This window comes from Peromyscus eremicus, chromosome 23 (assembly GCF_949786415.1).
Source record: "Peromyscus eremicus chromosome 23, PerEre_H2_v1, whole genome shotgun sequence".
Lineage (NCBI taxonomy): Eukaryota > Metazoa > Chordata > Mammalia > Rodentia > Cricetidae > Peromyscus > Peromyscus eremicus.
Window position 1 is genome coordinate 2,847,622 of NC_081438.1, and position 12,182 is coordinate 2,859,803.

The 12,182-nt window shown below is 53.0% G+C and overlaps 1 protein-coding gene across 1 annotated transcript in view; it reads right to left on the reverse strand.

Annotated features, from left to right (window-relative positions):
* Positions 1-9,164, reverse strand: part of Grk3 (G protein-coupled receptor kinase 3) — a 94,913-nt gene extending 85,749 nt beyond the window's left edge. The window contains exon 1 of the mRNA XM_059249127.1: positions 8,990-9,164. Within this exon, the coding sequence (XP_059105110.1) occupies positions 8,990-9,102 (113 nt within the window). The 5' untranslated portion in view covers positions 9,103-9,164. The remainder of the gene's footprint in view (positions 1-8,989) is intronic.
* Positions 9,165-12,182: the final 3,018 nt, after the last annotated feature.

Below are 12,182 nucleotides of genomic sequence, written 5' to 3' on the forward strand. Positions count from 1 at the left end.
GGGGAAGGGAGGCAGGGCCCCACTCTATACATCAACACTAACTCCTTCCCACCCCGAGGGTTTAGACTGCAGTGCCCAGGACACCAGCCAGGGCATGCCCTGGTCTACACTTCAGGTCCTACTGATGAGACCCGCTGCATGTACTTTTTCCAGTCAGGGTGTCTTTGTAACAGAAGAAACAGGCATTTTAGAGGGCCTGGAGATCACTCAGGAACGCACTCGCCTGCCTTGCCAGAGCGAGGACTTGAGTTCCGGTCCCAGTACTGGAGAGGTGAACCCTGGCCAGCCCCGCTCGTCATGGGTGAGCTCTGCGTCAGTGAGTGACTTTGTCTCAACAAACCAAGGTGGGCGGCTTCTGGGGGACAAAATCTTTGGTGGACCTCCGGCCTCCACATACACACACATGCAGTTCCATGTACACCTGCACCTGCACCTGCACACACACACACACACACACACACACACACACACACACACACACGGGCGTGCAACTCATGCATGTGTGACACGATGTGCAACCCACACCACAAATTTAGTCAGAAATAGTGAGGCCACATTGCAGGTGTGTAGCCCCTCTTTTGACTTGTTGTCACAGGAGTCCAGGGTTGAGTGGACCTGTGACTCACCACCAAGTCCCTCAGGCAGGCATGTAAGGGTCTCTCTCTCTCTCTCTCTCTCTCTCTCTCTCTCTCTCTCTCTCTCTCTCTCTCTCTCTCTCTCTCTCTCTCTCTCTCCTCCCTCTCCTCTCCTCTCCTCTCCTCCCTCTCCTCTCCTCTCCTCTCCTCCCCTCTCCTCCCCTCCTCTTCTTTCTCTCTCTCTCTCTCTCTCTCTCTCTCTCTCTCTCTCTCTCTCTCTCTCTCTCTCATACAGCTAGGCAAGTGCTCTGCCGCCCCCAGACCCTCCAGATACCCATACTTCACGAAGAGGATACAGGCAGAATATCACAGCCTTCGATGTCTTTGAACCTAAAACACAGACTTCGGTATTTAGCAGCCACATGAAGAAGGTTGATTCATGGAACTCTCTGTCTAATTTTAACTTAAATCCCTATCAAGAACCATGGAGATACAGGTAGAAACCCTGGACGGAACAACTGCAAACCATAGGAAGTCTTCTTGCGAGGATTTCTTCCACGTGAAATACTAGACCCCCAGCTGGCAGATCACACGGCAGCACACACCAGGGTGTGTTGCTCAGGAATATGATTCAGGATGCTGTACTGGATGGGGGGGGGGGGGGGAGAGCATCGGCACTTGCCTAGCTCCTGAGGTCCAGGTCACACCCAGCTCTGGAGACAGCAAAGCTTGGCTGCAAGGATTCAGGAGAGTAGAACCCGCCCTGGCTAATGGGATGTGTGTTTCTGAATCCCTGAAACGTTCCTCTTACTGTCCTCACGAGGCAAGGTAGCTCATCAATACAATTAGGGCCCACCTTCCTCCTTAAACACGGAAAGCCTTCTACCTCACGGGGCACCCACTTAATGCAAAGTGTGTGTGGAACCCACACCTCACTCCACATTCTAATTTGAACCCTGGTCAGAAAACTGACAACCACAGATTTTAAAGCATTCACAGGGCCTAAAAACCTCTTCCTAAAAACAGAACTTAGAAGTAAGCCGGCCCCACATTCAACACCCAAGATACCGTACCTAACGTAGTCATGGGAATTTTACATCTGTCTTCTTGACATCTTTGTGAATTTTAGGATTCTCATTTAATGGAGCCACTCCTGTACTTTATGGATTACAAGGTCACGTGCACACCTCATTGTACACAAGATGACAAGGAACCAGAGAACTTCCCATGAAAGCCAAGGCAGGCTGGGGAGCTGCCATACTTGGGAAGCTGTGTTCTGGAGAACCCCAGAGGGGCAGGAAGAACCCAGCATTCAGACTGTACTACAGGACAGCCCTGTGACATTACAGACATTCCAAAGGCGTCAGAGATGTGTGACTGGACTGGACTGGTCGCTCTCCAAGAGCCCTTCAAACACGAGAGAGTCAGACCCTGTGGGTTTCTCAGTCTGCTCAGGTCTAAGAAAGAGTGGGGGGAACTGCCCTCTGCTCACTCTCCGGAGCCACCTAGAGCATCACACCATCACTCCTGGCTCATGTCAGGGAAGGAAGGGCACCAAGTCAAGAGCAGAAGGCCTGTGGAGACCCCAGATCTCACCTGGAGGGATGGAGGGGTGCAGGGGGAGAGAGAAAGGAGGGAAATGCTATGTAGAAGGTTCTAGACGCACATGGCCACACTAGGCAGCTCAAAGAAAAAAGCCAAGGAGGCATCTGGGATGCACACTCACTTCTGGTTCTAGGGCTCAGCAGCTGTTCTTCCCTGGCCCAACTTTTTCATCCCTCCAACTTTCCAGGGTTCTTCCTCCATCTCCTCCAGGCAGCCTGGCACCAAGCCCCCAATACACTGCTTCACATCTAAGGCAGTCTAGTTTGAGCTACACACACACACACACACACACACACACACACACACACACACACACACTTCCATTGCTCCTCCTTTTTTCAAGTTTTGAGACAGGTTCTCATGTAGCCCAGGCTAGCCTCTAACTCACTATGTAGCAAAAGAAGGCCTTGGACTCCTGACCCTCCTGCCTCCACCTCCCAAGTACTGGGATTACAGGTGTGGACCACCACACCTTGCATACAAGGTGCTGGGCATCAAACTGAGGTTTCCACGCATGCTGGGCACATATTTCTGCCGTCACATGCTTCTGCCAGCTGATCCGCACTCCCAGCCACTGTCATGCGCTTTTTGAAAGTGTAGCGACGCCCTGTACTGCGCACAACCCCAACAACCAGACAGTATGATGGAAAACCGACTTTTCCTGTGTCTGACAATCGTCAGGAGACTTCCCGTTTGTTCCACGCTCTACTAATGAGTGAATAAAAATACTTAGGACAGGGGTTTCTGTGGGAGCAGTTTAAGGTCAGAAATGAGTAGGTATTGTGTGTGAGAGGTGGGAAAACTGAATACAGGGATCGGAGACTTTCCAAGGCTCTCCTAGAACCTTCCATTCTACTACATTCATCACCGATAGGAGAGAGGGCCCAGGAGGCTGATGGACCTTGATGGCAGAGGGTCCTCAGGTCACTCTGCATGGAGGTCCTGGCCACCTCCTCTCATATGATCCCACTTCCTGCTCCCAACACCATGGTAGGACGGAGCAGTGTCGGACAAGTGCATAGACCCAAGGCAGAGCACAAGCTGACCTTCACCGACTACCAGGTATCTGGATGGCCTTCACCAGCTACCAGGTATCTGGATGGCCTTCACCGACTACCAGGTACCTGGATGGCAGAACTCTTCTCCTGTAATGCCACACATAGAAAGTATTTAAATATGTGTATGATTTGGCCAAAGCACAGAGGACCCAAAAGATGATTTCTACAATTAGAAGAGACATTTACAGGATATGAAGACCAACCCACAGAGCAATCAGAAGGCCTGGGAATTCCAATTCTGCATGAATGATGAGACTAGAAAGGGAAGAAGGAAGACGTGAGAGTCTGGAGGACACCCAGCTCCACCAGACACCAGTGGCACAGGAAGAGCTGCCTCAGCCCAGCACACAGAAGGCCCTGAGTTTGGACCCCCAACACCACATAAAAGCCACGTGTGATAGTGCATGTCTAACCCAGATCTGAAATGGAGGTAGAGACAGGTGGAACCCTGCAGATTGCTGGCCAGCCAATCCATCTGAACCAATGAGTCTCAGGTTCAGCAAGAAACCCTACCTCAAAAAATTAAGGTGGAAAAGCCAGGCATGATGGCACATGCCTTTAATCCCAGCACCTGGGAGGTAGAGGCAGGTAGATCTCTAAGTCTGAAGCCAAACCTGGTCTACATAGTGAGTTCCAGGCCACACATACATGCCCAGTGTCTTAGTCAGGGTTACTGTTACTGTGATGAAACACCATGACCAAAAGCAACTTGGGGAGGAAAGGGTTTATTTGGCGTATGCTTCCACATCACTGTTCATCACCAGAGTCAGAGCAGGAGCCTGGAGGCAGGAGCTGATGCAGAGGCCATGGAGGGGTGCTGCTTACTGGCTTGCTCCCCGTGGCTTGCTCAGCCTGCTTTCTTAGAAACACCAGCCCATAGATGGTACCGCCCACCATGGGCGGAGCCCTCCCCCCTCAATCCTTAATTAAGAAAATGCCCCACAGGCTTGCCTACAGCCTGATCTTATGGAGGCATTTTCTCAGTCGAGGCTCCCTCCTCTCCAGTGACTCCAGCTGTGCCAAGCTGACATAAGACTATCCAGGGCACGGAGTTCGTCACTTCTGTTCCTACTGCCGGTGTTGGCAGAGGGACACAGCGACAAGGAGACGGCCATGCTCACCTCCTTTCCCAACGGAGAGCCTTCACACCTTATCATTCTCTAATAAGAGGTTTTTTGAAATAGTGATTTTTATTAAGAATAAAGCTAAATACATTATCTTTTCCTAGAAATGGAAGTTGGGGGGTCAGCACCGCCTTTTTCTGAGCAAACGCTCAGGTGGAAACCCTGTCTGGAACCTGGGATGAGGCGGTGCTGACCACAACTCCTTACTACTCCAGCAAGGACGACCGCCACGCTCTTTCCCTGTGTTATGGAACCTCGCCCTCCTCCTGGGGAACAAGGCTTCACCTGCAGATTTACTTGATCATAATTGCCTTCCTCAGAGGCCCCAGAGGAATCACTGCTCTCTCACAGCCTCTGAGGACAGTCCTGATATCTCAGAGCTGCACCAGTGACTAAGATCTCCTAACACGACCTTTCTCCAAACTAAAAACCAAAGGTTTCATCCACTCCTTGTACAGTAAGAGGTGAGTGTTGGCTATTCTGTTCAGCTGGGGGAGGTTCAGCCGTGCAGTGGGTAGATTGGGGAACCCAGATTCACATCCTGCATCCCATACCCTGGATCCCCTGCCTTCCCTTCCCTGGTATTCTTGAGCACGTGTGAAACAGGAGAATGGTATGCACCTGCTGTGGCTACCACAGCGACACTTGAGGCACCAAGGCTGGCGGAGGAGATGTTGCCAGTGACATTATTTCCTGTGCCATTACCTAGCAGACATGGTTCCTTTGTCAGGGTGTTGGGGGCCCCAAGGAGAAAAGCCCCCTATTGTTCCCAATCTCACTTCTCCCCTTTGCCGTCCATCCGTCCACCTGCTGAGGAAGATTTTCACCACGTCTCCTCCAACCCCGACACCCTTCCCCGAGTCTCAACCTTGTCTTCCTGGGGGTTTGGCCGAGCCAAGTTCTGGGCAAGTGCTTCCAAAGATTGTCTCTAAGAACAGATCATCAAAACAGGGACTGCCTGTACCTCAGAGAGACACACGGGGCCCCGGATTTCAAGCATTTTACAGTGTTGCACTGGGCAGGTCCCAAACTGATTGCTCCAGAACATCTGTTACCAAGGACCGGCAGCTGTGAGCATCCCGTGCCTCTCCAAGTCCCTGGCACAAATTAACTTTGACCAAGAATGAAATAATAGTGGAAAGGTCAGGACAAATTGCCTTTTGAATTTGTGCCTGTTGGGAAGAAGTGCTTCCTCTCTTGGAATGACTCCTATTGAAGACGAAATACTTTATTCCCAAAGGCTCTACGAGTTTGTTTGTTTGTTTGTTTGTGGTGCTGGGGATGGGAGCTTTGCAGAGAGCCGCCACCTGGACACCTCCCACCCCTATCAGTACTCATCACATTTTCCAGGTTAGACTGTGGGCACAGAACAAAACCAGGAGCATCACAACGTGTAACGGCAAAGAGCCACACCCTTTCCACGTTTGTTTGACAGACAGGAGACGCAAACAGCCATGGCACTTATGTGTTGCCAAGCGTGGACAGCTCTTCACAAGTCATGAGAAAGCACTTCGAGAGCACAATGTGTTCCACAAACGCAGAACCACAGAATCCAGATGACGCCGGTCCGGGGTAGAACAGAACAGTGGGGCACCCACACTTGAAAGCAAAGCTCTTGCCCAGGTCGACCCACTGTGTCTTGACTATTAGAGGCCTAGTGGGAAGGGCTGTGTGGCGTGTCAGAACATCCCCACGCCGGCCTTCTGAGAAACGGTTCCACCACTGCTACCAACTCAGGATAAGAAATAACAAACAGGGCCGGGGAGATAGCTCAGAAAATCAAGAGCGTGAGGACCTGAGTTTGGATCCCCGGAACCCACATAAAGAGGGACAAGGTGGCACACATCTGTAATTTCAGTGTTGCTGTTACAGCAAGATGGGAGATAGAGACTGGAAGTGTGGGGGTCAGCTGTCCCGGCCTATGCAGCAGCGAGCAAGACCCGGCCAACAAGGCGGAGCGTGTGGACTGGTAGCTGAGGTTGCCTCTGACCCACGGTCTCAGCCACGTTCTTTCTGCTCTCCCGGTTATTCTGCATGAGTGATTGACAAGAGGGGCTTCCTAATGGAGGGCCCAACGTCGTCGACGTCGAGGAAACAGAAAGGGTTTCTCAGGGGAAGACCAAGCCTCATTACTCAACTTCCTTCAGCCACATGTGACTCCAGGTCAACTCAATAACATTCTGTTTGGAGAAGGTTAACAGAGAAGTGGACCCAGTGTGAAGAGCTGTCTTAGTTAACGGCTAAGTGACTAAGAGCCTGACTCTCGGGGCCTTCGCCTGTGAGTTAGATCCAATTCAATCGGAACATTTCTTGTCACTGAGGCATACAATGGACACAGTAGATAAATGCACTGGTTAGCAGGGCTGCAAGAGTCACAGGCACCACCTCCAAAAGACCCCATTATCAGCTCCATTAGCTCAACAAATGTTTGGGTGAACTAAAGCAGAGATGTGATTTGAACAGATAGTCAGCCTTCAGAGGATTTACACCCATCGGCCCGTTAATTGAATAATGTGTCAACATAACAAAATGTTTGCCTCTTGCCTTCTGGCGGAGGGGGGGGGGGAGGCCAACTCTCCCCTGGGCTCAGTGTTCCGTTTTCCCAGATTCCTTATAACAAGCAAAGGAGGCTGGGCCCTGCAGACCAGTTTCATTATCATTAACACGATACTACTGTCTGGTTCTGTTGAAAACTGGGAAGAGGCAGAGTCGCTTGAGATCAGGAAGCAGGAAGAATTCGGATGGTGACCAGATAATTAGTTGGATATAAAAAAAAAAAAATCAATAGTGACAGACCAACAGGCAAGTTCAAATACATGTTCCTCGTTAGGCAAACACATCTCTGAACAATGTCTTCCAGCAGCCAAACCCTCCCAAGGCACCAGGAGGGACTGTCACCGGGTGGTCCTTACTCTTAAGTCACTAAGACAGACAGACGACAAGAGGGGCACAGACGGCCTGATTCAAGAGTCGGCCTGAAAACCGGCCGCAGAAGAGCGGTCCTCGAGCGTCTCTCCCTAACTTGATTCTCCTGTTGACGTCCCTCAGCCTTAGAATGCCGGGGCTTTGTCAGCTCAACTGCATACACCACCACTTCTCCTTCGAAAGGAAGCATGACCAACAACGAAGACCGTGGGAAAACAGAGGTGTCGGTACAGGGAAGTGAAGGCCCCAGGCACTGTGGTGTACGCCCCAGGGTGAGAATGCAGAGCAGAAGCCCAGCTAGGGTTCAAAATACCAAGAAAAAAAAGAGATGAGCAGACGGACCTTCCTAAATTTAGTCATCGTCTATCCCCCTCCCCCAGAACTCCCCATGAGTTGTGATTTATTGGTTTTATATATAGAAACCATACATATTTAAGATTCCCTGCCCCTCAACAGGGTGGGGGCAGAGGAAAGGGAGGAGAGGGTGAAGAGGAGCTTTTTCTTGTCCCCCATAGGGGGAGTTTTCTACTGAAGCTTGAATCTGACTTGGGGAGTCCCGGGTCTTCCCCCTTCCCACTTACTAGGGATTCCAATCAAGTCCCATTTCCAGTGAGCTTCAGACAGGTTAAACTCCAGGAGGGTGTGGACTGACCACAGTCCACTGAGGTCCCCCCTCGTGGATGGTTTGCTCTGTCAGGGAGCAACATACCCCCAAAAACAGCAAGGGGCCAAGGCTTGGAAGGGAAGGCAAGCCAAAAATACCCAGGCAGCGCAGCTGTGTGTACAGTATGAATCTTCCCAGCAAACACAGCACAGGGATTTGATGCTCCCTGGATCACGGGGCTCACAAACACACACTTGGAAAAAAATAATCTGACCATCGTTCAGCAGTGAGCGGTTCTTTGGGGGCTGTGCATGTAGACTGCCTACCTCGCACATGTGAAACCCTGGGTCCCATCCCCAGCACCTCAAAATACTAAAAGAATAAATATGTCTATTTTCCTTTACATCCAGGTAACATTGGTGCCACATGGGTGTGTCACACTTGACCGTTTCACCGGGGGAGCAACTTTGGTTTAGATCCTTACAGAATTGCATGGTTCAGGGGTGGCCATAAAGTCAGAGCCAATTTTACTGTCAACTCCGGGGACTGTTGTTGTGTAAGGGGGAGACCCACACCATCTCTGCAACTAACCGGTCGTGGGGTCAGTTAAGAAGGGAGCCCTCAGCCCTGCTCTGGAACGCCGGTGGGAACGCCCTGGGACAAGTCCAGCCCTAAGAAGCCATCACACCTCGGTAAAATCAATACTCAATCGGCGGGGTAAAAGAGCAGCTTGGCAGGGAGTCGCCAGCCAGGGCCAATTCAGCGGGAACCTACAGTCTTGCAAGACCGGGCTGGACTCAAGCACTTCTGTCATCCTTTCCAGAAAGGGCAGGCCGCCAGGGGTCCAAGTTTAGTTAAGCGGCTCAGGTGAGGGAGCTGGTGACAGAGCTGGGAACGGGAGGTCTGTCTTACTGCTGCGAAGCGGTGGGGTCGGGGGTGGGGAGGACAAGGGGAAAAGGGGGTCCTGCAACCAGCCCGGGACAGCGGGGCAGAGGGGAAGGGAGGGGACTGGAGGGATCGGAGAAGGCGGGAGAGGACCGGAGGGGACGGGAGGGGATGGGAGGGAACCGGAGAGGGCGCGGAGGGCCAGACCCGTACCTGGGCTCCGGCAGGACGACCTTCTTGCTGGCGCGCGCCGCCGGCGCCGCCTTGCTCTTCTCCATGGCCATCAGGTAGCTGACGTCGGCCAGCACGGCCTCCAGGTCCGCCATGGCGGCTCCGCAGCTCCCGCCGCCCCGACGGGGCCACGGCGCGCCCGACGCGCGACCCCGACGCGGACCCCGAACGCACCGCCCCTTCCGCGGCTCCGCGCCCCAAGCCCGGCGGCGCGCCCCCAACCGTCCGCGGCCACGCGCTCCTGACCCAGCCTCTCAGGCACCAGGGACTTCCTCTCCCTCCTCCCCTCCCTCTCCCTCCTCCCTTCCCTCCCTCTCCTTCTCCTCACCCTTAGCTCCCCGGGGCGCAGCCCAGATTGCCCAGGACGCGGGGGACCATGCCAGGAGGGCTCCAGTAGCACCCTGTCAACCGGGCACTCCCAGGAGTTACCCTGGAGCGGCCTCACCTGTGTTTTCAGGTGATTGCCAAAACCTGATGGAGGTCAGAGCTACTCCCGGGGGTGTCCCCAGCCACTAGCCCCACCCTCGACCTCCCTCTGTGAACCAAGCCAAGAGAAACCGAAATAGTGGAGAAAGTTGCTTGGCTACTGCTGCGCAAGGGTGAAGCGGGGTGAAGAGTCCCGCCCTGGAGCAGAGCTGTCCCTGGGGCCCAGCTGATGAAGCACTCTGGGTTCAAGGTCACAGCCGGCTTGCACTCAGGTGAAAGGCCTCAGGGTGCGTGTCCAATGGGGGGCTTAGGGCATTCTGGCTCTTGCGGGCTGACTACCAACTCAAGGGGCACAAGAGGAAGCGCCTCCTTGAGAGCTCCGCTCAGCCTCCTGAGTTTGCAGGGAAGTAGAACTGAGGCCGAAGAACTGAAGTAGACCCTGGGCAGTAGGGAATTTCCAGGGGCCTGCGCCTTCCATGGTGGTGACCTTTTCACTACCCCCTCCCCCCAACCCTGCCTGGGTCACTAGTTATTTTTCGGCCACCGGGCACACAGGTCCACATTCAGAATCCACCCGGCACCCATTAAGGGCCCAGAAGATCTGAACACATCCTAAGCTTGAAGTGTCTTTACTCACACAGCACAGTGAGCCCCCGGTTTGGCTAGAGCTGGAGTCAACATTCTGTCCCTTAGTCGAGGGGGTGGTTAAGGTCAAGTTTTGGCTAGTTTTGGGGCTGTCCTTGCAGAAGTTGCTTGGGTCTGCTGTCACATGACCCAGCTTTTGTTTTCTGACCTCTCTGTTTGCCAACTGACCAGTTTGACCAGAAGTTTCTCCAGCTCTGAGGCACAAGGGGGAGCATAAAAGGTGGAGAGGGATGGGAAGGCCCTGAGGAGGAACTGGGTCTGCCTGCCGCACAGCGCGGGTATCACTCCATAGCGCCCACTGTATCTGTAAACCAGGCAGAGACAGGCCGAACCCATCTTCACCTTGGACTTTCCAGGTCCACCTCTTTTTCACCCAAAAATAGGAACACAGAATGTCTTGTCCACCCGAGGTGGAGGGAGGGGTAAGTTCCCAAAAAGCATGCTGCCTTTTTTTTTTTTTTTTTTTTTTTGTCTGAATCACAATAGTTTCTCCCCAAAAGGTTGTGTTTTTAAAGTCATCCCGGGGTTTTACAAATAAACCACCCTCCAGCCTCACTCATTTTCCTGACCTTTTTTGCCCCGAGATGCTTGTTTTTGCTGAGTTCTTTTTCCCAGTTGTAGTGTAAGCTAGGAAGACGCCTGCATTCAGAGCCTTGGTCTCCACTCAATGGCTGAGAGACATCAGCGGCAGCATCTCGGCTCTCTCCTGGCTATGTTTTCACTGACGACCTGGCGATGAGACCAGTTACAACCAGATCTTTTGAGTCCACAGAAGGGGGACAGACAGCACCTGGAAATGTTCCTTTGGGCTGGGGAGAGGGCTCAGCCTGGAAAGAGCCTGCCAGACAAACATGAGGAGGACCTGCATCCGATCCCCAGACCCCACATAGGCTGCGTGGGTCCATGCTTGGAATCCCAGCACTGGGGAGGGGGGCCAGGCAGAGCTCACTGGCCAGCCAGCCTAGCTGAATCCATGAATTCCAGACCATCAAGGGGCCAAGCCTCAGGAAACAAGATGAGCGGGCCGACAAGGTGGCTCAGCAAGTGAGGGTGCTTGCCGCTAAGGGTGATGACCCGAGTTCAGTCCCCAGATCCCCTGGTGGAAGAAGAGAGCTGATGCCTGAAAGGTGACCTCTGACCTCTGCATGGGTGTGTACATACACAATAAGCAAGTGTAATTTAAAAAAAAAAAAAGTGCCAATTGGGAACAACACCCAAGTTTGTCATCTGGCTGCCCTTTTGAGCACACACACACACACACACACACACACACACACACACAAGTGAGCACACACATCGGGCAAGCCCCTTGCCTGACACCTAGCTGACCCTCCATCAAGATCTCCTCCTGCTCTGCTCACTCTCCCTTGCTAGAGATGATTCCAAACCAGCGACTCACAGTTACAGGCTGAAGCAGGAAGACCCCCCTTACCAAAAATAACATCTCCCTGGGGCATTTCAAAGGAACCAAAAATGGCAAAAGTGATGTCCATTTATAAACACAAGCAATTGCTTTTCCAACAACAGAAGGAACAGCATGTCCAAAAAGACGTGTCCCTGTTTCTGAGGCCCCTCATCATGTAAGTCAGCTGACCTCACGCCCAGGTACCACTTCCGGAGATAGTATTAGGTGGCCCACTCCGGCTTCCCTCGACCGACTCCACCTCCCTCCTTGTAGCTGGAACCTTTCGATGTGAAGCAGCTTTTCCTGTTCCCCGAAAACAAAGGGCGTTGATGACAGCGACATGGTTGTCGTAACTGAGCCTCTGAGTCCTGTCATTAAACACCAGCGTCGCCAGCCTGCAGTCGCTAGAAGGATGCAGAAAACAAATCGCCACCCACGTGTGCTCGGTGGGCAGGACTCCCTGGCAAACAATCATGGCCCGGCCCCCGCCACCCCCAAAGGACTGAAGCGCTCAGATGGCAAGCTGCTTCGGAGAATTGACAGAACTCCAGGGTTCCCACACAGTTCGCGGTGTGCTCTCACTCTTTTCCACCACATTGCATCATGGGTGGTGGAGGGGGGCGTGGCTGAGAACGGCACACTCGAGTCACGGCTCCTCCGATGGTGGCGAGAAGCCTCCGTGGGTAAAGACGCTCTGTC